The sequence below is a fragment of the Eptatretus burgeri genome, chromosome 5 (assembly GCF_056783735.1).
Source record: "Eptatretus burgeri isolate ZD-2024b chromosome 5, Ebu_testis_v1, whole genome shotgun sequence".
Lineage (NCBI taxonomy): Eukaryota > Metazoa > Chordata > Myxini > Myxiniformes > Myxinidae > Eptatretus > Eptatretus burgeri.
Window position 1 is genome coordinate 21,361,310 of NC_140965.1, and position 27,284 is coordinate 21,388,593.

Here is a 27,284-nt window from a genome sequence, read left to right on the forward strand (position 1 = left end):
ACCTGCTTTTGGTAAATTGATTACGGTTGATTTATGATTACTACAATATTTTGAATGTTGTTTTAATCATTCTTTTGTATGAAAGGAGTTGAGACATCTCTTACAAGGACACGTTTTACATTTTCTCTTGTATAGTTGTGATTTGGTTAATCTTGATAAATTCTTGATGAAAGCATAATGTGATTTTTCCTTTGAAGTAAAGTAGAGAAGATCAATGTGTGTTTCATAATTTTTATAGTTGTTTGAAATTTTTAATATCTTAACTTTGTTTGTATCCGTTAATCCATATACATTAACAGATAGATTATTCATTTTCTCAAATGTAGGAATATCTCTCAATGACATTGGAAGCTTTAAATCTTTAACATTTGACGTATTCTCGTATTTCTTATAATGTTCAACCCTTTCAGGTTTCCATTGTGGAGGATGTAAGTGAGCAAGAACAGACCATAGAAAACATTTATTATCTTTGTTTTGAATATTAACAACCGCTTTCTTAAGTTTTATCTCTTTTGGTAAATCAATATAAGAAGAAACTTGAAGAGGATCTGATTTTAAGATGTGTATATCTAAAAAGATTATTTTTGTAATAGCAAATCCAATACTGATTACAGTGTTATCAACATTTTGTTCTTGTCTCCTGGAGTTCATTGAAAACATCACATCTTACAAAATCTTTAAATGAAATAAAGTGAGGGTTTGTCCTCATAAAGGGAGTAATTTCATCATCTTCTCTTGCCATATTCAATTTTACTACCATTTATAACTTAAAAGTTTTCATTTCACTTAATGTGTTTTTAATTATAGTTTCAATACTTTGTTTAACCACATCAACAGCTTCCATGATTGAAGATGGTCCAGGGTCTTGAAAGTGAAACAATCTTATTTTTATATGTCCTTTAAATGCCCCATCAGTGTTTTCAATGGAGAATTTAGTGGCACCTTCCCTTTCTTCATTGTTCTTGTGTTTGCGTGTTTGAAGGTGTTTATTATAATTTTTTTTAAAGAATATCATTATCACATCTATCACAATGTTTTGTTTCTTGGTCAAGTGGAGATATTTGTCTAAAAAGATTGAATGTGTGTTTGTCGGTTTGAAGGTGTTTTTTTTATAACATTTATATACATGATTACAAACATCGCAGTATGTTGTATTCACCATATATATATATATATATATATATATATATATAATAAAACTTTGCTTAAAATAAAATTTTCTTGATGAAAATTTCGTTTAATTTATATTTGAATCTGTGCTTAAAACCATTTTATCCTCCAACTTTTTTCACTTAATAAATACAATGTATCAAGACACAAAAGACAAGTTTCAATCAATCTCTTCATTTGTAAAAGATACTGAGAAATATGTCGAGGATGGAAAATTGAATAAAGATAAATACAACAACTATTGGATAAAAACAATTATAGTGAATAATATGAGTTCTTCAATTTCCTTCAGTGGAAGGGCTTTTAGTATACCTGGAAGAACATCAATTAAGGTATCTCTAACAAAAGTTTCTCCTCTCCTTCTGGCAATATATTCAAAACTAGAAAAAGCAATGAAACAAAAAAAAGTATCAAAAAATAAAAACCTTATGGATGAAGCTTTAGAACGAAAAGATAAGACCATCTGTAATATACAAGGAGAAATTTGTATTTTTTTCAACAACCCAAAAGATGTAAATCCTGATGAAATAAAGGATGTTAATATATCAGGTGAAATGACATTTCGTTCAATAGTAGTTAAGGATCATTTTTAAATTACCTTTAATATAAAAAATGTATTAGTTGAATCTGTTAATTTAAAAAAGTATATAGATAGAGATGGTAATGTTTTTTCTACTAATTAAATATGAGTCATTATTAAACTGAAGATTTTTAATATTATGAGAGTGATGAGAATATATCTCTTGGAACAGAAGACAGTTATGATACCGAGAGTTTGTGTTCAAATGATCGTTATTAAAGTAGTTTATAGATGATTGTGAAAGCACCAATGAAAGTACCGAAGATGAATTTTATTTGAAGTAAAATTTTACTTTATAAATATGAATAGTTTACTAGATTTTGAGCCTCTTGAATTTCCTGATTCTCCACATGACAAATTTGAGAATTGTCCTGCGTGTGAAAGACGGGGATTAAACACAGAGTCAAAAGCCTATAAACAATGTATGTTCTGTGATTATCTTCTAATTAATGATAAGAAAAATATGAAAAGGAATATAATTCTTTGAGATTTACACCAACAAGCACAAATGAGCTTAGATCCTCGTCCTCTTAATTATGACGTCATAAAAACGAATATGACGTCATTGTGATGTATCAGGTTTGCGATAAATTATCTGTGCTAATGCCTAGCTTGATTCCCGCAAACAAAATTCAAACAGCTTGCCTAGTTTCGGAGATAATTGTATAGGCCATTTCCATTAGCGGCGATATTATGACGTCAACTTTTTTTCTCGGAAGAATTTCCAAAATCGGAGATGGTTACTGCCGGCGCGTGGGCTTTCTGCATGTACATGGCATGTTTCACAAAGATCTGATGAAAACTCTGGGTTGTGAAACAAAAAATGTCAAAAAATAGGAATGACGTCATAAAAGTTGATATGACGTCATCGTGATGTATCATATGTGCGGTAATTCATCTCTGCTAATGCCCTGTTCGATTCCTGCAAACAGAATTCAAAAAGCTTGCCTAGTTTCGGAGATAATTTTTAGGCGATTTCCATTGGCGGAGATTTTTTGACGTCATAACTTTTTTTATCTCGGAGGAATTTTCAAAATCGGAGATGGTTACTGTCTGCGCAGGGTATTTTTACATATAATATATGCCAAGTTTCAGGAAGTTTCGATGAAAACTGTAGGCTGTGAAGCAAAAAAGTCCACAAGAAGAAGATGAAGAACAACAATGTGAGTAAGACTTAGAGATCCTCCATGAGGATCTAAAAATGAATTACTTTACAACATAGATTTGAGAAATGAATGTAAAGTATGAGGGTGATAATACACCTTTTCTTACAAGAGAAGAGACTGAACAAATGACGACCATGTTTCGTGGATTGATGAAGATTTATCTATCTATAATTCCAGCAGTGTGTGTGTGTGTGTGTGTGTGTGTGTGTGTGTGTGTGTGTGTGTGTGTGTGTGTGTGTGTGTCTGTGACCGCTGTTTCTCGACAACCACTGGTCCAATCTAATTGAAATTTGCCAGGTATATTGCTGGGGACCTGAGGATGTGCCTTTTCAAGGTTTGATATTAATCGGACAAGTGCCTCCCAAGTTATGGCCATTTATTTACCAACCAATGACAAGACACGTTGCGTGGGCGTGGCCGATGGGGAAGGGAAGTTCAGCTGCGTTCCCCATTACGGGTTACAACGTACGGGCTTCCGGAGAGTGATGACTTCGTGTATTCTAATAATTTCTCGATTTCTTATGCGCATTTATAGATAAACACAATGCCCCAAGTTATGATCGTTTTCATATTAGACGGTGCATAAATTTCGGTAACAGAGTGAGCTGGTGTGCTCTGAACCAAGAAGTAATTTTTTCTCTCTCTCTTCTCTTCTCTTTTTGTTTTTCCTTGCGATGACATTGCGAAAAGGCAAAATACGTTGGCGCTAATTGAATATTTGGGCATTAAAACTAAATTGCGAATAATCGTAACTGCGAATAATATGCGAACTTCCAGGCCACGCACGTACGGGCACGTGAGAGCGAATAAACGGCCTGTGTGGTTGTTGTTTCTTGCTTGCAGCTTGAATATTTATTTATTTATTTTCACGGGCACATACTGTCATTTTATTACATATTAACGATTGTCATTTTCAGGGAAATATGAACACAAGATATTGTATAAATAAAGTATTGGATTATCTTGAAATTAAACCTGAACTTTGGATAAAACAGTTTCCAAAAAAGCCAATAAAAAATTAAATAACCTGTTTTCCAAATATATAAATAAATTATTTTTTACCCATTTGGGAAAATAAGATAAAATTTAACAACCATAAAAATCTTCAAAATTCATTAAGATGTCTCATAGTTGGTTCAAACGGATGTGGAAAAACCTGCTTACTTTTAAAGATGCTCCTTACTCCCAACTTTTTGGATTATGATAATTTAATAATTTTCACAAAGTCGAGTTTTCAACCTGAGTATCAACTACTCTCACAAGGTTTTAATGCTGGTCTTCAAAAAGAAGATATAATCAGTTTATTTAAACTTCAAAACAAACTAAATGATTACAACATTGAAGATATAATACAACTATTTTGTGATACACAGAGATATAAAAAGAAATCAAAGCCGATAACTTGTATTCTTAGTGATAATACGGATGAGATACCTTCTCCCCAAGATTTGGATAAATCAAAAAAGGAACCTCGTTATCTTTCATGATTGTGTTCATGAGAGAAACCAAACGGTATTCATGAGAGAAATCACAGTGAAGAAGTTGATACATATTGTTTGCTTTTGGAAGAAACAGAATTACAGATTAATACAGATAATGGTGTTTTGATTAGTATCACATAATTTTTTTTGATAAATAAATGAGTAGTAAAGTGCCAGCTGGGGTATATGTTAATCAAATAAATCTTCATAAACTATCATGTTGTATTCAAAATCAAAAGCCTTGTATGATTAATGTTAATACAATTCAGAAAAAAGTAGCAGAAAGAATTGATATTTAACTCACAAGAGAACAAGTGAAAATCTTGAACGATACTGGCTCATTTAAAATTAAAATGTCAAAACCAATGTTGAAGAAATATTCAATAAGAGAAACGAGTGGAGGATTTCTCACTTTTCTAATTCCTTTATTTGCTGGTTTAAGTGCGGCTGGAGCATTGACAGGTGGTATTTCAGCAGCGGTGAAAACTGCCAACAAAAGGAAGGCTCAACTCCAGGCTCAAAAAGAATTGGAAAGACATAACAAAGAGTTGGAGAAACAAATTAGTGGAAATGGTGTAATTGTAGATTTTGCTGAAAAAAATGAAAGTCTGCCTGATAAAGCGAGATTGTTAGTTGGAGATATGCTTTCTTCTATCGCACAAGCAGGTGTAAAATTAACTAAAAGGGGTAATGGATTCTATCTTTCTAATAAACAAATGAGCATTGATGAGTGGTTTAAAGAATTTGGAAAGAATACAACATCAAATTTACAACTTCTCAAATATTTTAAGAAATTAAAAATTCATAATGTGGTTATTTGTATGAGAGATGAATTAACAAACGTGTCTTAACATACTAACAATATTATTATGAACTTAGAAGATAATAATGGGAACGGTTCTCATTGGGTTTGTATTTTTCATAGTCAAGACAAATATTATTTTTATAGTTTTGGTCTTCCTGTTGATACCTGTTGAAGTAATAAAATTCTTACAGAATGGTGTTTATCAAACATTTCAAGTCCAAGAATTAAATTCCAAGTGTTGTGGTCAATTATGTTTATATGTGTTATTTCAACTCAACAAAAATAAATTTTTTAATGACATTATTTTTAATCTAATATAAATGACATGTTGGAAAATATGGTTCTATCTTAGGTGTATCCCAAGAACTGGATATTGATTTCTCAAATTATTACACAAAGGCACAGGCTGACCGACAGAAATATAATAGAGCAAAAAAATTTGAATATGAAAAATGCTTATAAATTAATAAATTATCCAAGCCCGACTGACGCTAATGACTTGGTGAGATTAAGTAATTTATCACAATATATATCCTTAAATAAAACTGCTGTGTATTCCAAAGATACAGAAGTGTTGATTTTATCTCCGGGTCATACAGAATTCACAATTCCAATTAAAATAATATTTTATAAAGAAGGGCGTATAGTTTGTATGAGAATAGAACAATGGGGATATAATATTGTTATGTTTGAGGGGGGGTATGCATTCAAAGGGTAATTAGGATGTTTAGTTAGGTATGCCATGCTGTTCGAGTTTACCAGGATCTCGATGTAATAAGTAGCAATTCAGTGGTGATAAGTTGTCTAGTAAATGTCCATTTCTTCAAGGGGGAAATGATAATTGTCACGTAATTAGATAGGGATACGGGATAGGGTAAGTGTGTCTGCGTAAACCCCTTTTAGTATTCCCTGGAGGCTTGCCGTGACGTCACATGACAGTGCTGCGGATGGCTCTGCCCCGTGATCACGATTGGCGGAAGGCGACGGCGGAGGGCCAATAAAAACGGCTCGATTGGAAGTGACGAGGACTCGAGGATAAAAAGGCTCTGTTCGGGGAAAAAGGAAGAGGAAGAAGATCGGTATAGAAAAACCGTTCTGGTGGAGGCTGTTGTGCTGGGAGCGTGCTGTTTGTTGGGCTGATTCAATCCTGGATTTGATCGTGTCTCGTGGCCTTGCTGTGCCTCGTGCCTCACCTTGGTTGGCTCTGGGGTTCTGCTGGCTCGGAGTACGGGGTCGAACGGCGGGCGGACTTGCCTCCCTCTCCTGCTCGCAACTTGGCACCAGAACTGGTTCCCTGGCGGCTGTGAGCGGACTTGGGCCAGGACCAGGAGGTCGACAGCACCACGGTGTCTCCTGCCCCTGACGAGCGCAACGCCAGCTCGTCCGACGCCAATCCAGGGACTGTTGCGTCCACACCACGGGCCAGCCTGACCACCAGGACCAGCTGCGTTTTGTGTGTGTGTGTGTGTGTGTGTGTGTGTGTGTGTGTGTGTGTGTGTGTGTGTGTGTGTGTGTGTGTTTGTGTGTGTACCTGGCGCCCTAGAGGGTTTGAGATTTGTATATCCATTGGAATTGTTTGTGTTTTCCCCACGCCCGAACCCACACCACCATCCCGTCGAATCGCCCCGGATCCCTCCTCTTGCCGAGTCTTATTATTTCTGGTTAGAGAAATAAACATCATTAACTCAGTGAAAAGCGACTCGTGCCACCTTCCTCGTCCCGTTTGCGGTAGAGCGATTAGAACCGCCATCTTTGGGTTATAGAAATAAACCGCCTCCATCGTTTCGGCTCATTCTACGTTAGCGGGACTTTTCAAGTCCCGTGAACGTCACAATATGAATAATTTAGGGTATAATTGGTCATTTCAAATTAACCTCGAAGACCTGGAACAATTAAATCAGTCTCGTAAGGAAGAATATTATCCACTTGGTGCTGAGAATTAGTTTTGTGGAAGCACGATTAGCAAACAACAAATAAAATAATTTAATAAAGATAAAATCAATAATGGTTTTGCCATAGTTTATATCATGAAAACACAAAGAACAGGATTATATATAATAAGGAAGGGAATACAAATTGATTTAACGATGGGAAGATGGGGAGGTATTTCCTGTCATTATATTAATCTGTCATATATTTCTGATACATAAATGACAGCAAGAAGGCTTCAAGAAAATTATCATTTCTGTGTCTTTCAAGAAAAGGGTATTCGGTATTTTAATAAATATGTTCTACAACATAAGAATGAGGTATTTTCAATAAAAGATTGGCTTTATACTGATGTTAATAAACCAAGAACTTTGGATTTAACTAAAATGTTAAATAATGAAAGAATTTTATAGTTAAGAAAATGCAATGCTCTTTTGGAAAATCAGAAGAAATTTTATTGGTTTCCTGTTGTAAAAAAAATTATTTTGGATGCAGGAACATCAAGTAATCCAGATGAATATATGTATGATATTCTATGGGGTGAAAGTGGTTCAAGGATAGTAAGGGATGAGGAAGGAGTTGAAGAGAGAGAGAAGAGAGAGATGAGAGAGAAGGAGGAGAGGGAGATGGAGGAAAGAGAGAGAATAAATAAATATAAAAATATGGAAACCAGTGAGATTATAAAAAGATCAAAGGTATTACAGAAAATAAATAAATCAACGCACCGAGGAGGAAAACAAAGAATTGGCAAGTCTATTAGAAATATATGAGTCAAGAATATTAACATCGGTTTCAGGGAGAAGATTTAAACGAGAAAGTGGAGATAAAGAAGAGAAAAAAAGAAAAGAATATATTATTGATGATGTTGGTGTAATTGACTTTAATTAAAGTTTTACTTTTTTTGCTTAAATAAATGGAGGAGATAAAAAAAAAAAATGACCGTTTTTACAGCCATTTTTCCCTGCTGTGCAGGGGTTAGGCTTTTTCTTGAGGCAATGTTTTATGGCCGGATGCCCTTCCTGACGCCAACCCTGGTCACCTCTTACGACACACAGGGATGTGGTACACCTATTCTAACCGGGGCATACACCGGGACCAGTACACTGGCACTCATTTCGCTGACCTCGGAAGGATGACAGGCTGAGTCAACCCCCTGGTGTTAATTCAGCAGCCAACGGGGCTTGAACTCAGGACACTGGGATCCCAAGCCGCTGCCCTAACCACTGCGCCAACACCAGGCTAAATGGAGGAGCTAGTGAAGACATTTCTAAAGATTCTTTATGTTTTAAAAATTAAGATTCAAATGTGCATGTTGGAAACTAAAAAGGTTTTCACACTCTGTCGGAATTTTTCACATAAATAAATGAGTTATTGTCTAAAATGTAAAAAGAAAACCAAGAGTAAAAAATATCTCGTATGTAAAAAGTAAAAATAATAGGGTTTTCCAAAAAGGTACATGTTTGGTGTGTGGCTAAAAAAAGAGTGAATTCATCACCAAACACAAACAAGGGTGAGATATACAAAAGTTTTTATCAGGAAGTAAATTTACTTCTAGGTAAATTAAATTTGCTAGGACACTCAAGTTAACCTGATATCCTATTCATTCAATTTGATGTCAACAGTGCTCACAGAGTTATAGTTTGCAACTTTCCCTTTTACTTTTAACTTTTACATACTCAATTCATTCGTCATAACTAGATTCCTTGAGACAGAAATTGATTTTACGTGGGTATATCCAACTGAAGTTCCAAAATCAGCCGCAATTATAATTTTGGCATGTTTTTTGTTGGAAATCACTTAAAACATGTAGAAATGCAAAAAAAAAATCGAAATTTTGTTGAAAAAAAAAAAAGTTGCAAATTTTTTTTCTCTAACAATTTTTTTTTTGGGGGGGGGGGAGGGGGTTGGAAATCACTTAAAACATGTAGAAATGCAAAAAAAAAATTCAATTTTTTTTTCAAAATGGCAGCCATAGCGGCCATATTGGATTTTGGACCAAGTACAAAATCTAATGGCATGATCCTTGGACCATACCTAATCCCCCCACCAAGTTTCGGCGAAATCCGTCGAGGATTTTTTCCGTAATACTGTTCACAAACAAACAAACAAACAAGCAGTCATAGACCGGTACTTACGAAATCGTCAACTTGACCACTGACCTTGTCTAATAAAAGCTGTCTCGAGAGAAGGTAGCGACACAAACCAGAAGTTTCGAAGATGATTCTGTACCAAACCATCAAAAATCGAATGTTTTGGATGTTTGACCTCACTGTGACCTTGACCTTTGACCGATTTTGACCAATATCTAATCAGCGCTCGCCACCACCCTCCTGAATCATGTGGTGTAATTTGACATTGGTCGCTTCTTCCGTTCTCGAGTTATCTGTACCAAACCATCAAAAATCGAATATTTGACCTTGCTGTGACCTTGACCTTTGACCGATTTTGACCAAAATCTAATCAGCACTTGCCATCACCCTCCTGAATCACGTGGTGTAATTTGACATTGGTTGCTTCTTCCGTTCTCGAGTTATCGTGCCTACAAACAAACAAACAAACAAACAGAAACGGAAGGCATCAATATACTTACGAAATCTTTAGATTTCGTAAGTAAAAACCAATGTCACCCCCAGGGTGACCAGTATCTTGCCAAAATGTGAACATGAGTGACTTCTTTATTCGATTAAAGTTACTCAAAAAATAAGGGTTTCGTCGACCTTGATGCTTGACCTTTTTGTGACCTTGACCTTTGAACTTCACCTTTATATTTTCGTACGGTTAATGGTATCTCTCCAGGACTGTTGTACATGAAATATCAAGAGATTTTGATGAGAACTGAGGAAATAAAATTTGCATGAAAAATCCGTTTTTTCATCATGACGTCATAGCGTCAAACTTTCGACAGATCTGGAAAGCACTTATCAAGCGCTTTCATATAAGGTATTACTCGATATGGTATCTAAGATTTCAAAATTTGATCTTGGGGTCAAAAACTTTCGACCTCCAGCGCTAACCATGAAGGTCAAGGCCGATCACCACCAAAAATTAATCAGCTGAGCGCCAGACCGTGAACTATATTCCCATGAAGTTTGGAGACGATCCGATCAAAATTACTCAAAAAATAAGGTTTTCGTCAACTCCCCTGATTTGCGACAAAGTGACCTTGGCCTTTGACCTTGACCTTGAAAATTTTATGCGCTGAAAGGCCTCTATAGGACTCTGATATGCGAAGTTACAAAAATTTCCAATGATAACTGCAGAGTGATCGATACGTGATTACAGACAAACAATGAAACAAAAAAAAACAAAAAACATATAAGCTGACTAACATATCTTGCAAAAACTTCGTTTTGGCAAGATAACAAACAAACAAACAGAAAGGGGTGAAAACAGTAATCTCCGATCTTCGATGGCGGAGGTTAATAAAACTAAAAGGTCACAAACTCACATAGACAAGGAAAACAAGTTCTCTGAAGACCGGATGATTTGATGGACATAGCACACCAAAATGCTTTAGATATGATTATCATAGAAGAGGATAAATTGTTTCTGATTGCTCAAAGGAAGGACGGGATATGAGGATACATGAGTGAAGTTGATACAGATTTAGCAGAGAAAGAAAAACGAGAAATGTTTGATACACAAATACAAAATCGAGGGATAAAATAACTTAAAAGATGTGCCGAAGAGAGTGTCGCAGATCTTATGGACTCAATAAGCAGTGGAACTGAGGAAGATGACGTAGATATATGGAAATCACCTCGCCCAGGGACATCCACATCCACGTCCAAAAGGGCTCGAAAATCAGTTCCAACACCAAACCTGGCGGCTTCACTTGATCAGCTAAAGTCAGTAACCGCAAAGCTACATTTATCTTGGCCTCAGCGGCGCAAAGTCTGGGCCACGACCTAAACGACTTAGCTATCAATAGGTCAACAATCAGAAAACAGCGACAAGTACATAGACAGAAGATTGCTGAATCATTGAAGGCAGAATTCAAACGCACAGTGCCACTATACTAATGGTGCACTGGGACGGCAAGTTACTTCCAGATTTAACCGGGAAAGACCTGGTGGATCGTCTTCCAATTATTGTGTCAGGAGCCGATGTCCAGCAGTTACTAGGAGTACCAAAACTTCCAGGTGGAACTGGTGGATTGATGGCGAACCCCATCCACACTACACTGGAACAATGGGGATTGGAAGACCAAGTAAAATGTCAATGCTTTGACACCACCAGTAGTAACACTGGTCACATGAACGGTGCATGCGTTCTATTAGAACAGAAATTGGGACATAAAATGTTGAATTTTGCCTGTCGTCACCACGTGCACGAAATTGTCCTAGAGGCAGTCACAGTTACTTGCCTTGGTCCTTCAACGGGACCTGACATCGCCTTGTTCAAGAGATTTTCAAGGCCAGTGGCAATTCATCGACCAGGAGAAATTTGAAATTTTGACTGTAGATGAGAATGAGCAAGAATTTGTGAGTGTTGATGATACGATATTATTTGCAAAAGAGCAATTGAAAAAATACCATCCCCGTGATGATTATAAAGAACTATTGGAACTCTCAATAATCGCACTTGGTGACATCCCGGAGAGATGAATTCGATTCAGGCTTCCTGGGGCCTTGCACTGGGCCCGCTGGATGGCGAAAGTCATATATGGAACCAAAATCTTTCTATTCAGAAAACAATTCAAACTAAAGGCCCAGTCACACCTTGACGTTTTAGCCAGCGATGGCAACGTATTAAAATTTATGTAAAACGCTGGCTTACGTTGAACTTTTGATGTTTTTTTTTTAAAGATTCGGACGTATTCATAGCGACTTGGTCTTATGTATAACGCATTAGTAACGGACACAGAACGTTTCGTTGTGTTATAGATAACTTATACCACCGAATGCTGAACCTGTTGTCGGCCTACACAACCGATGCCCAACGATAGTCTAACTTAGGCATAGCGCGTTGCACGCATCGCCGACGATGTCGTAACGTAGCCTATTAAAAGGCTGACGCACAACGATTCAAATCATAACTGCCATAGAAATGGAAGTGTCAACATCGCGGTCACACCTTGGCGATCTTGCCAGCGTATGCCGACCTAAGAAAAATGTGTCTAAAACGTTGGGGCACGTCAAATACGGTATGAGTAAGTTTGGTATACGTGAGTAGAACGCTAAATTACGCTATCATACGTCGTAGTAAGTAGAGTACGTCAAGAAATTTTAAACATGTTCAAAATTTTACGACGTACTCGGCGTATGACACACGTTCCGCATGCGATGGGGATAAGTTTTACACACGATATGTGGACGCTTACACACGTCCACAAAGGCTACTTATAAGCTACTCATAAGTCGAAACACGTCACGGTAATGTCTTTTTTACACGAAACGTATTTCTAACTTATGTTTGACGTGCTTTGAACCAATTCTTTACGTAGTCCCAACACACATTGACGTATTGTAGACATATTCCAATGACGTCTTCCAGTCGACAAAAAAAAAAAAAAATTAACGTGTTTCTAGCTTACAACTGCCATATAAAGACGTGTTCCCAGCGGTTTTGGGAATTGGTATATAAAAATGGTGTTCATAAAAGGGGAACCCAACAGTGTTTTCGAGTCCTTTTTGAGTCGATGTCCATGTCAGCAGTAACAGTATCAGTATCAGTATTAGTATTAGTAGTAGTTTGTTCATGTTGGCAGTAGTAGGTGAGTGTGAGGGGGAGGGTGTGGGTTATGATGGATCCTCCTTGCGTCCGCGTGTCCACGGGTAGGAGACATCTTTGCACCATTGTTCGAAGTTCTTCGCGGCTAATTTTTTATGGGGCTTTTTCAACAATGAGCTATGGCTTGTTTTTACGATTTAGGTCTATTCATAACAGGTTGGACAAATGCACAATGAACTAATAATGTGCATAGAGCGCTTCGATAACTTATAGATACTGTATACCAACGAATAATTATCGTGTAGCCGGCGTTCACAAACTATGCCCAACGATAGCCTAACTTATCCATATCGTGCGGCAGTTTATCTTTGCCGGTGACGTAGGGTTTGCTATTCATAGGCTGCCACTCAACGATTTAAATGGCTGCATCTCCACTATTGAAAGTATATGCTTGCGCTCCACAATTGGATTTTTTTTACACTCAACGACTTTTAAACGGTACCACTCAGCTATTTTCATTGTTTACAATGAACGATTTAAATTGCTGTCACTTGCCTTTGTTTTTTGACGCTGGGGTTTGGAAATTTGAAGCGTTTCTTCTGAACGTGTTAAAACGCTCAAACTCGACTATTTTAAATAGACGCTGCCGATGGACAATTGGAATCATAGCCAAGCTAGACATCGAAGTGTGAACATCCTCGTCATGCCGAAGAAAAGTTTGAAGAATGCTGCAAATAAGTGTCCTGGCCGTGGCCGTGGACGCTGACGCTGACGCAAGGACGATCCATTATACCGACGTCTTTCAGCCTATGAGTAACTTAAAAGTAACGTCTGTCGACGTGTGGCAACGATCGCGTAACGTGCCAACAACACGTTAATCGTAGGTTAGAAATAAGTTTCAGGTACGCTAAACATTACCTCGGCGTGTCTCAACTTATGATTAACTTACAAGTAGCATGTGTTGACGTCTGTCAACGATCGCAGACAGTGCATACAACTTGTGGCCAGCGTAGCGGAACGTGTGAGTCATACGCTCGCATACGTCGTGAAATTTCAAGCATGCAAAAATTTGAGGACAACCGAAAAGTACAACGTTTAAAGCCAGCGTACAATGACGTATGGCAGTGTTTTTCAGTGTGCTCTCAATGTTATCAAAACTTACCCATAACGTATTCAACGTTTGCCAGCGTTTTAGAAAAAAAATTCAAAAATCGGCATACGTTGGCTAAAACGTCAAGGTGTGACTGGGCCTTAACTAAACGAGAGGAAAAAGGAATGCGGAATTTAACTGTGTTTGTGATTGGGATTTACATTAAACATTGGTTTACTGCTCCTTGTGCTGTCAGAGCTCCCGCAAATGACCTGGAATTTTTCAAAAAACTGGAATCATATAAAATCGTGAATGAGGAAATTTCGAGAATAGCTGTGAAGAAGTTCTTTGGATATTTGTCGTACCTGAGTGAGGAACTAATTCCACTTGCTCTATTTGATGATAAGGTTTCTGCTGAAACGAAGGCAAGAATTAGCACTGCGATAACCCAGGGAGATGGAGCAGAATTGGACCATTATCCAAGCAAACTAACTACTGTACTAGCTCACAATATTCCAAGAAGAGAACTGTGGGATTTCCCAACTCAAAATTCCCAACGTTTTTTCGTGTTCCTACCCACCACTTCACCAAAACGATTGATCCGCAAGGTCGGAGAAATTATCTGCACAATCCATTCTCTAAACTAGAGGGGGAGCACTCGGTAGAGTGCAAAACCTCCGCCGCCAATACTGCTTGGTCACTCAAGTGAACCTGATATCCTATTCATTCAATTTGACGTCAACAGTGCTCACAGAGTTATAGTTTGCAACTTTCCCTTTTACTTTTAACTTTTACATACTCAATTCATTCGTCATAACTAGATTCCTTGAGACGGAAATTGATTTTACGTGGGTATATCCACCTGAAGTTCCAAAATCAGCCGCAATTATAATTTTGCCATGTTTTTTGTTGGAAATCACTTATAACATGTAGAAATGCAAAGAAAAGAAATCGAAATTTTGTTGAAAAAAAAGTTGCAAAAATTTTTTTTTTCTCTAACAATTTTGTTTTTTGGGGGGGGTGGGAAATCACTTAAAACATGTAGAAATGCAAAAAAAAATTCAAATATTTTTTCAAAATGGCCGCCATAGCGGCCATATTGGATTTTGGACCAAGTCCAAAATCTAATGGCATAATCCTTGGACCATACCTAATCCCCCACCAAGTTTCGTAGAAATCCGTCGAGGAGTTTTTCCGTAATACTGTTCACAAACGAACAAACAAACAAACAAAAAAACAATGTCACCCGCAGGGTGATCCGTATCTTGCCAAAAGGTGACCACATGTGACTTCTTTAAGGTCACACTGAGGTGAACAGAGCTGCTATCCACCAGGAGCGACTCCTTGAGGAATATCTGCCGACGAGAGATTCCGATGAGAATCGTTCTACAGAGTAACCATGAAAAATATGCGTTTGCCTCATAACGTCACCAAATGACGTCATAATGTCTCAAGCTTGACATATCTAGAAAGCACTCATCGAGGTGTTCAATTTGAGGTACTACACGATATGGTTCCTAAAACTTGAAAATTTGACCTTGGGGTCAAATATGTTTGACCTCAGGCGCTAACCATGAAGGTCAAGGCCAATCGCCACCAAAAATTAATCAGCTGAGCACCAGACCATGAACTATATTCCCATGAAGTTTGAAGACGATCCGATCAAAATTACTCAAAAAATAAGGGTTTCGTCGACTCCCCTGATTTGCGACAAAGTGACCTTGACCTTTGACCTTGACCTTCAAAATTTTGTGCACTGAAAGGGACCTCTATAGGCCTCTGATATGCGAAGTTACAAAAATTTCCAATGATAACTGTGCTCTGCAGAATTTTTTATACGTGATTACAGACAAACAAACAAACAAACAAAAAAAAACAAAAAAAAACATACAAGCTGACTAACATATCTTGCAAAAACTTCGTTTTGGCAAGATAACAAACAGAAAGGGGTGAAAACAGTAACCTCCGATCTTCGATGGCGGAGGTTAATAAAACACTCGGCACGCAAGTTGGTGTAAATAAGCAACTTGATGACATAATGGGAGATTTCACAACAATGGTTTTTTCAGGGTGTGTCCCACAAAGCAAATGACTTCAGAATTTTTTTGGCTTGGTTCGGGCGAGGCAGCTTGGCTGACTCCAGACTGACTCATTTTAACATGAAAATGAAACATGAAAAAAAAAGATAACATGAAAAAAGTGCTGTGGCATCGACGCCACGAGGGACGTGCCACCGTGCAATGTGAGTGTGGGTAAATCCGTACATGTGTGCGAGTGATAGATTGAGTACATCGCCGGTGCGCATGCACGTTTCGCATGGACAGCGAGGAGGTTGGAGGCAGGGTTGGGAACAATTACGTCATTAATTACGTAAGTAATAATTAATTACAATTACGGGTGTAATTGTAATTTAATTGTAATTGAAAATTTTGTATTACAGCATAATTGTAATAGAATCGTAATTGCAAGCTGGTAATTATGCGTGTAATTGTAATTGAAGTAATAAATCAATTAAATAATCAATTACATTTCAATTTCAATGTGGTTTTACAAATACTACATACATGTATTGATGATATTATTGCGGATACTGGGTGGGATTCTCGCCCGACTCTTGGCGCCACCCTCACCACCGCCGTCTCCGGGGTTTATGATGCCGGCCGGCTCGGCACAGGCCTCAGGTCACGCGTCTTCAATCGCGATAACAACGTAATCCTTGTACCTTACCAGTTGGGGAAATGGAACCCCGGTTACAGACTGGTTGTGTCAGATGCTGAGCGTTTTCTGCCAGTCTGATACCATTTTGGTTTTATATGCCAATCGAACGGATCGTTCCTCGACGTGACACTAATTAATGGAGCAGCAGCGTCAGATGGAGATGGAGCAGCGTCAACAGGATGTTAAAGTCTGTTCTTCGCGCTGACCCCGTCAAGATGGAGAAACTGAAGTTTCCAGGTAAGCTCACCAAGAGTGAGCTTAGGATCATCAGCGAGATAACAGAAGCCCTCACCCCTTTCCAGGAGGCCACAGACCAGTGCCAGGGACAGAACACAGTAACAGCCAGTCTTGTTCTGTCCTGTGTTCATGATCTCCGAGCAGAACTCGCAGACCACTGTGGGACCTACAAGTCTAAGTTTGTGTCAACACTTACAGCCTCCATCGACACCCGTTTGGGACCTTATGAGCTGCAGGAGTCCTTCCAGCTGGCAGCTGCTCTGGGTCCTCGTTGGAAGCTTGGGTGGTGTTCTCCCGAGGATGTTCAGAACATCACAAACCTTCTGCAGGACAAGGTGTCCTCACTGCTTCCTTCACCTACCAGCGAGGCAGCCTCCCCACCCAGGAAGAAGTCTAAACTGTTCAGGTTTATGGCTTCATCCACACCTCTGTCACCCCCTGCCAAGCACAGACTCAAGTAGCCAAGTACTTGGCTGATCCTGCAGCACCAGAAGACTCTGACCCACTCACCTACTGGAAGCAGAACCAGACCTCATTTCCCCAGCTGGCCATGTTAGCCCACTGCTTTCTGGCCATACTGGCCATTCTTCTGCTCCTGTGGAGTTACTCTTTTCCATTGTGGGAGAAGTCTTCAGGCCAGACAGATGTCTCCTCTCCGATGCCAGATTTGAGGAACTGATGTTCCTTCGGTGCAATGCACCCTTCGACAGCTAGATATACATCGATTTCACTCAGTCATATTAAGCCAATGTGATATTATGTGATAAGAATTTGTCTAAGATTATGTAAATATATGTAAATAAAGTTTTATATATAAATGTCTGTGATCATGTAAATATATACTGATGTAAATAAAGTGCCATATTCAAGTTTATTGTGTTTTTTTTGTTTTGTGGGAGGAAATAAATGTGTGCTAATTGCAATGGTAATTGACAATTGATAATTGTAATTGAAATGTAATTGAAATTTTTTGCGAGCATAATTGTATTTAATTGTAATTGAAAATTTATAATTGTAATGTAATTGAAATTGAAAAATTTATACTGGGGCGTAATTGTAATTGAAATTTTCAAAAGTTTTGTAATTGTAATTTAGTTGTAATTGATACCTCGTAATTGAGGATGTAATTGTAATTGACCCCAACCCTGGTTGGAGGAATGCGTGGGTGGGGGAGGAAGACTGCACGCAGTTAGGCCTTCACTAAATAGCATTAGTTTAGATTTTTAAATGTTACCGTCTGGTTTTGTATAGAACATGGCGGTTAGAAAGAAAACGATGCTGTTTGGATGCGTTTTATCACCCAGGTAATGCCCTGGTACGCCACTTTCCCATTCCCCCTCCCCCACGCTGCCTCCCATCTCCCCCCCCCCACGCTGCCTCCCAACCCCCCCCATGCTGCCTTCCCACCCCCCTCATGCTGCCTTCCCACCCCCCACGCTGCCTTCCCATCCCCCCATGCTGCCTTCCCATCCCCCCATGCTGCCTCCCAACCCCCCCATGCTGCCTTCCCACCCCCCTCACGCTGCCTTCCCATCCCCCCTCACGCTGCCTTCCCATCCCCCCCACGCTGCCTTCCCACCCCCCCCCCACACTGCCTCCCATCCCCACGCTTCCTCCCCTCCTCACGCTGCCTCGCTCCCCTCCCCACACTGCCTCTCCCCACATTGCAGTGAAGTCTGATCCAAATAATTTTAAAGCAATATATGTATTTGTATATTGTAATCAGTAACAAGAGTGCAAGTGAGGACAATATACGCCCGAACAAGAAGGTATATACAGAATTGTGCTACTACATGGAAAACAGCATCCTGGTTGCCATGGCAACCACTTTAGATGACGAACTTATGTCGTGACACACCGTCTCCACAGTCTGTACCGAGGTACCAAATGTGAAAGTTGAAAACTTTGGGAGTTAGAGTGCGGACAGGAACGGATGGAAAACAGCATCCTGGTTGCCATGGCAACCACTTTAGATGAGGAAAGTATGTCACGACACATCGTCTCCACAGTCTGTACCTATGTACCAAATATGAAATGTGAAAGTTGAAAACTTTGGGAGTTGGAGTGCGGACAGGAACGGACGGACGGACGGTATCACATAATATGCCCCGATATATATATATATATATATATATATATATATATATATATATATATATATATATATATATATATATATATATATATATATATATATATATATATATATCGGGTGTATAAAAAAGTGTGGTAGATAAAAACATTAGAAAGGAAAAAATAACTTGCACCAAAAACTTTAACATTTTCAAGCTCACGCTGGGGGTATCGCTATAGCTCTCTGTTCTTCGAACAGGCGAGATAAAAATGGAACATTTAAATATTCATTTATGATGAAAACAAGCGGTGGTGCAATGTTTGATGAATACTGGCCTGGTTATTGCCATGAGTGACTTTTTGCATGTGAAACTGTCACCTGGACAGGGATAAATTGGCCTTGGTAATGGCAGCGGAGGAGCAGGAAGGCAGGGGTGTAGATGGAGATATCGGAGGAACCCAAACTTCGAACCTACCTAGTTCCACCATACAATGCTCGTCCAACAACATGAAAAGGTAAATTCTGAGTTTTCAGGTTTGTTTATAAAACATAGTAGAAATTACAATGGCACTCGGTAAAGCACATGCCTTCAGCAGGCTGAACTGTGAACGTTATGTATCCCAATGATAGGCCGGATCTCCATCTGAACCTGAACCAAAATCGAATCGGTTTGTTTTTGTCACCTACTCAACTCATCCACCAAGTTTTGTCATAACCCATCCACAACGTGCTGTGATGTTGTGCCCCATCTCTCAATGGTGAAATATCATTGTAAATTTTCGTATCTGGATCCAGACCTGAACCAAAATCGAATCAGCTTGTTGTCACTTAACCAACTCATCCACCAAGTTTTGTCATAACCTGTTAACAACTTTTTGAGATATTGTGCTGTATATAATTTTTCGTCCAAACTCACAATGATGAAGAATCACTTTAAAAATTATGTGATCTGGTTATGAATTTGGATCTTCACCAAAACGGAATCAATTCTTTCTTGTCACACACCCAACATGTTCACCAAGTTTCATGGAAATCCATCAAACTTTTTGAGATATCATGTTATATATCGTTTTTAGCCCCATCTCACAATGAAAAATCTGGATCCGGATCACCACCAATATCTAATTAATTCATCCTTGTGACACAACCAACTTGTCCGCCAAGTTTTATCTGAATCTGTCCATAACTTCTTGAAATATCATACACACAAACAGACAAACAGGTGTGAAAATATAATCTCCATTCACCTTCAGTGATGCAGGTAATAATGCGATAACAGATATTCCATTTTTGATGTCTTGAGTTATTCCTGGCAACATATCACTGTCCAAATGTTAATGTCCAAATGCTTGCATGTCATCATGTATGTGTATGTATATATATATATATATATATATATATATATATATATATATATATATATATATATATATATATATATATATATAGTCGGGGGTCCGGTGGCGAGAAGGACCACTAGGTGGGGGAGGTTCGTCGTCTACCACCAGACTCTCTGGAATTGTAGGCCGTTGCTCGGATAACGCTGCGAGCCCGCGGGTCGTTTAACCGACCGTGGAACGCCAATATCTCGACCGTGTGGCGTAGGGTTATTTTGTCTTGATCCAATGTACCTAAGTAACCACATGATCTCGGCTCCCAGATTCACTCTACCAGCAGCGGTAAAATTACACCTACCAACTACCACTCTGCCACCTACCTTTCCTGCTCGAATGCAGTCGAGCGGGCATGCCTAGGACGTCCCGGCTACAATTGTCCGATTACCGGGGATAAAACCCCGCATAAACTCAGATCCGAACCATGCTGGACCAATTCAAGAAAGGATGGAAACAAACTGGGGACATTTCTACAATTGTTTATTTGCAATAAAAAGACACAGGGAAGACTTAACGTGGATATGCAAGTAATATTTACAATGATCAAAAACAAACACTTAAACAGTTTCTACTTATCAGACGGGCCCACACGCAGACACACACACAAATGAAAATAAACCCAGAGTTCTTTATTGGACCCTCGCAGCCGAGGAGAGAGACGAGCTGGGGGTCAGAGTCCAACTGGGTACCTGACCGTCACAGGAAGGGGGTACTCCGTGGTGCGGCACCTGACAATGGTTGTTGGTTTGGTCCCCAGACGCACATGTGGGACTCGTGGTTTGTGGCGGAGCTCGTGTGGTGAATAGTGAAGTCCACCGAGGGGGGTCAGGGTCGCTCTTTCCATTCCTTGTCGAGGGCCAGCAGGGACACGTTCGCCGCCTTCACAACCTTCTGCTCAACCCTCTGCTTCAAAAGAACTGCACACTCAACAACAACCCTCAGCCCTATCCAAAACCTTGTCAGAAACCCGTGGAAAACTTCTTCCAAGACCCTTCCTCCTCACTCCACTCTCAACCACCACAACCTTGTCAAAAACCTCAGAACAACCTTTGTAACAACCCCCTTCGTAACCACCTTCCTCAGAGAGTGCTCAGGAATTTATGGACCTCCCTCAACGGGGCGAGGCTCGCTCAAACAGACGTCACTCCCCGCCCTGATTGGACAGGCTCCTATCGGTTCGCCCTTTCTGGGCGGGGTTTCTGCCCTTGCTGGGAAACCCCACCCACTCTTCAACATGGGTTCATACTTGTCGAGCAACAGTATCAATGTTGCAAAGGTCGTCGTGAAAGAGTTACAACGTTTGTGGAAGCCGAGAAACTGGAACCGCGAGATCCCGCCTCAGCATGTCTCGGTGCGAGAAGGCAGCCGGTTGGCGGTGGATCGTGGCGGGGGATGGGATGGTTGTTAGATGGCTTGTTAGATGTAATAACCTAACTAAAAGAAATTGCAACGCACGCCTTTGATTCTCTCACTAGACAAAAGGAAGGGGATCTGACTACACACATACTTAACGACATAACTGACTTTTGGGACATCTGTATGTTGAATGCATATGGTTTTCAGATCCGTAACAATATATGTATATATACATATATTGTTGTGGCTACGGGTACGGAGACACCAGCTTGTCACTCGGGATTAATCCCCAGTTGTCCTCGGAAGAGCCCGACCTGGGGCCACCGCTCACAATTAACGTTGTGTTACGGTGGGTTGTTTTAAAACCACGAACGCCACCCAGTCAACCACGAGTTTCAGTGTCCACCGTCTAATTATTCCGTTTAACTAGAAGTCAAGTGGTTACCTGAGCAGGGAGCGCGTCCTCGGCAAAGCACCAATGTTATCTCGATTAGATTTTAATTAGGGCGGCTGAGAATTTTAACCACTGTTGCATGCCGACTATTTTTGGTGAAATCTGTGGTAATTGCCTCCCAGTCTTGCTCGGTTTGGACAATGCTAGACCAATGGAAAGAAAGGACAAACACGGACAGGTTGGAAATCGACATATAATTTATTAATAATAAAATAAATAAATAAAAAAACTTTATATTCTGAGGTAAATAAATGAATTAATTTCAAAGCAACCTAAATGAATATTTACTCAGGCAGAATCAATCAAAATGAATAATTACTCAGGCAAAATCAATCAAAATGACAGGAAAGAGACAGAGAGCAGATGCTTATTGGGGGTTGACTTACAGCTAAACACAGATAAGAGTACCCAGCAGATCATTCGGGGGGGGGGGGGGGGAGGAGGAGAAGAGTCGTCTCGCTCACCAGAGTAGTTGTCTGTGAAGTGAAAACGTCCTGAAATGTGTGCGTGCGTGTCACGTCCGTTGCCAGCACCCAGCCTTGCCGTGCACCCTCTCGCGAACAGCCTTGAACGCCAGTCGACGTCTGGGAGGGCACCGAGGTCATCTGTCTCGAGTTTAGACCCTGGTGCTGCGACACGGGCAGCTCCTCACACTTCACGAAGCTGGTGACATCCAGTGACCCACACGGTCCGTCGGTGACTGACCCGCGCCTCACACGTTGGTGACCGACCCGTGCCTCACTCGTTGTCGGTGCTGCTCACACCCACACGTGCACCACACGCTCGCTTGCTCAAGCACTGGGAAGGACGAATTGTCTCGTTGTTGGCGCTGGTCAGACACCCACACGCGCACCACATGCTCGCTTGCTCACTTGCGGGCTTGCACGCTTCCTCTCTGACTCGCTTCTTCCCTCGCGCGCTTCAATTCTCGCTTCCTTTTTGGCTCGCGTGCCTCCAATTCGTTTATATATGCGGCCCGTCTCAGCGGGTGCAGAGTCCCCCAAAGCTCACCGCGCCCCACTTGCGCATGGTTACCATGACGACCCATGTGCTCTCAAAAAAGGTGGGCGCCAGCGCTCGCGAAAGAAAAGTGTGTAAACGTGTCTGTCGTGAAGAAAAAAAAAAGCTTCCTATAAGAGAGGGATCTATTCTTCACCCTTCTCAACGCATCACATTTAAGATCCCATTAGACATGGGGATGGGGCTAATCTGAACATGCATTTAAGGAAATAACTGTCTGAGGACCTGGATGTGTGGATGCATTCATCACACCGGATTCTGAAATCCGTAACTACATATATATATATATATATATATATATATATATATATATATATATATATATATATATATATATATATATATATATATATATATATATATATATTGTTACGGTTGTGGAAATTCACAGATCACCATTCAGGTTCCCCGAAGATCAGTTATGTCGATAAGTGTGTGATCCAGGTTAAATTTCCCCACCGATGTACAACGGGAATTATTTGTGTGCCGGGTTGTGAATCTTTGAGTTAGCCATTATTCTTTCTCTTTCTTTTATTTTGAACAAACACACGACTCCTCAACAACATCTCCACAACCACACCACCTCCACCAAAACGTCAACAAACTCCACAACCACGCCACCTCCACCACTCCTCAACAACATCTCTACAACCACGCTACCTCCACCACAACGCCACAAAGTTTACAACCACGGCATCTCCACAAGCAAAAAGAACAACTCAACAACTCCCGCCCCGATATTCTGGGACGAAAATAGGATTGACGGTTGGGGCGGGTCCCTCAAAACGGGTAAACAAAAGTGATGGTTACAAAAAGTATGCTCCGAAGAAAAAGAATCCGATCACTCCGAGGATTTTTCCCCCGCGCGCCGAGAAGGGAGGGCGAACGCCCCGGGGCGATAAAAAGCCGCGTTCGCTGGCCGAAGAGAGAGTCGAGTTGGTGAGTCCAAAAGGAGTTGGTGAGTTGGCGGTTGAGTTGAGTTGGGCTTGGCTGTTGGAGTCCATAGTCGGGAGACGAGAGAGAGGAAGGCACATCGGAGAGTTGGAGGGCAGCTCGTCGGAGAGTCGGGAGATGGCCATGGAAAGTCGGGCACCTGCTAGGCGCTGGACCAACCAAGCCACCGTTACAACAGCTGCAGCGTTGATGACGAGACATACGGAGGGTCGCCGACCAAAAGACCCATCGAGTCACCTCAAGGGCAACAAAGGTAACCTGCCCGGCTTCGCGGAGCTCCTTCGGTCATCCCAGCTCCGAGGAACATTAAAGGCTTACGAGCCCAGTTCTATCTTTTTTTCTGGGGTTTTTGCATAAATGTTTTCGCAAAATTCTTGTAAGTGCATGTACGTAATAAATAGATATCGGCTGTAGGTTTTTGCTCGTGTCATGTCCCCTATCTCCATTCATTGCATTGCTTACGTGTAAAAATAAATGTCCCCATTGTTGAATGTCACCTGCTCGTTACGTCCCTTCCTCCATTGACTGCCATCATTGCGTTCGGAATAATTAGCTGGCTGATTAATAGCCGATAAAACGTACATCTGGTCCGACGGGGCTTGGCGATATAAAACCGCTCGGCAATCGCAAACGGAACGAGCTGCTTAAAGCGGCTCGTTTTCGTGCAGGCTCCGTTGAGGTGTAAATCCCTGGCATTTCTGTCTGCGCGAATAATTAGGTACATCGACAATTCGGCGATCGAACCTGTAGCATGTGGACAGAAGAGTTGGCTTGTTTATGGTGTGGTTAACAACACCCGTAGCTGGGTTTCGGCGTTGATCCGAAAGCTGCGTCGAGATTGCTCGTTCGGTGGGCGCGCGGCCACAATTGAGCTCAAGGCGGTCGCCGGCATGCCGGGCGGGCGAGCGAGAATCCACAAATATATATATATATATATATATATATATATATATATATATATGTATATATATATATATATATATATGTGTGTGTGTATATACATATCGTTTCACACAGCCTTACAAGTTGCCTGGGATTTTTTTGGATACACTATCAAGGATCATGGAAGAGATAGAGCAGAATGTAAGGGAATAAAATGGAAAGGGTGGGAATAACAGCAGGGTATAAATGAGAGTGAGAATGAGATCAAGGGGAGGGGAAGATTGACTGATGGGAGTGAAGAAGCTGCACATAAGCTGAATGAAATACAGCAAGAAGAGGAAGGGGAAAATGGGGATGAAACAGAAGAGGAACAAACCAACCCACAACTTAAAAAAAAATAAAGCTAGGCGGGTGGGGGGTAGGATATCAAAATAACCTGGAAAAGGAGAGTGTTTGGGAATGCGGTCATTTGAGGTAGAAGAAATCATGAATATGGATGGGGGGGATGACCTGAAGTAGTGGTGCACAGCTGTATTGAATCCCTGGAGGGAAGAATGGGACTGAACAGACTGGGGAAGTTGGTTCCCCAGGTGAGAGAAAAGAGGAACAAATGAGTGGAGGTGAGCAGTGAGCCTGGATTTTGGAAATTCAGCAAGAATATAGTTACTGGCAGACCGTGAGCAGAAGCCTGGGAGGGACAGAGCCAAGAGAAGGCAGAGGGTGCAAGACAATAAAGGAGGTGGCAGAATACAAAGATGCCACAAAACCTGCCTCTGATGTGAAAGCACCAGGCCTTCGACACTCAACTTCTTCACAGGAGATCCTAAGGAGTTTGAGTGCCTTCCTTTCCATGGCATCAAGAAGGGCAAGGTGTGAGGCAGTGGTACCAGCCCAAAGGGGAGAGTAGTACTCCATCAAGCTGTGAATGAAAGCCTTGCAATAGATTGTCGAAAGTTCAGATTGGTCAAGGAAAGACGTTACACGATGAAAAATGCCCAGTCGGCTAGCTTTGGAGGCCATCTTGTAAATATGTTCTGCCCAAGAAAGATCATGGCTGATCGTGAGATCCAGGAGTTTGAGTGACAACCTCTTCAAGAGGATTGCTAAGAAAGCAGATGGGAGGGTTTGCCACACGGTCCTTTTGGAGAGAGGTAGTGATTTATCATGGGTTGAAAGACATATTCAAAGTGTTTGACCAGCTTGTGATTCTATCAAAGAAAGAAGAGGCTGTTGCCTGCCTTTGCATTTTAAGATGAAATGAAATTTTTATGCTTAAAATGCCCATACTGCGAATGTGGCATTCATTTGTGGAGAGCATGTGACTGATGGTTGAATAATTTCTGGGAGTGTATCTGTGGTGCCGATGCATTGCAACCTGTAGGTAAGGGCAGGAATTTGGCCAGCGTCTCGGCAATACCTGGTCTACTCTTCCTCGCCCATGGGATGTTTAGTGGGCACCAGTGATCAATTATCGCAGTTGGATCTCCAGCTTAATGTCCCATATGAAGGAAGGCATATGCTGTACTCATTGAAGCAATGCCCTGCTTGTGAAGCACCACAGTTTATAGTTGGACCAGGAATCAAACCCAGACAAGACAGTACAAAAGCAAGTGCCCTTCCTCTGAGCTTTCATGACAACCCCACCGACGACAAAATAAATAAATGTCATTAACTTTTGGCACTCATCATAACACATTGAAGGTCATGCATCTCTAACTCATAGTGTCTTCAGAATTGGTCTTTACAAAGTTTTGATACCTGCTGCATGCCATTATATAAGGGTTGGAAGGATTGCCAAGAGCTGCCTAACCTGGGTTTGAATCCCGACCCAGCTACAAACTGCCATCCTGGTTTCTTGCAGGCAGGGTGATCCATCAATGTGTGTGTCGTTCCTCGGATGGACGTTAAACTTTGCATCCTGTGTGCTGGTGTTGGTTAGTGAACATAAAAGATCCCACAGTGGCCTCTGTGAAGAGTAGGTGAGCTATCGCCAACACCATGAACAAACTCCAAATTCTTAACCTAACCTACGGGGGGGGGGGGGGGGCACTGCATCAGCATGACAGCCGTGTCCCCATCTCATGATGCTTCTCACAGCCTTGTGCTACATTCAAAAGAAGAACCTTTAAATAAAACGTTTTTTTTTCAGTTTGAGGGAAATGCACATGCATTATTTATTTAAAAAGTTGTGTGCACTGTCCCATTACTTAATAATCTGTTGTTATTCAAATTACTGAATGACAAAAATGCCAATGGTTTTTTGGTATTATCTTTAATTTACTTCTGCCACAAGACTATGTT

The 27,284-nt window shown here is 40.6% G+C and overlaps 1 protein-coding gene across 14 annotated transcripts in view; it reads left to right on the plus strand.

Annotated features, from left to right (window-relative positions):
- LOC147026031 (uncharacterized) overlaps nucleotides 1-27,284 on the plus strand; it is a 90,358-nt gene that overhangs the window by 47,315 nt on the left and 15,759 nt on the right. For all 14 annotated transcript variants that reach the window (XM_085880992.1, XM_085881003.1, XM_085880994.1 and 11 more), the window contains one exon: nucleotides 19,310-19,438. In XM_085880992.1, the coding sequence (XP_085737118.1) occupies nucleotides 19,310-19,438 (129 nt within the window). The remainder of the gene's footprint in view (nucleotides 1-19,309; nucleotides 19,439-27,284) is intronic.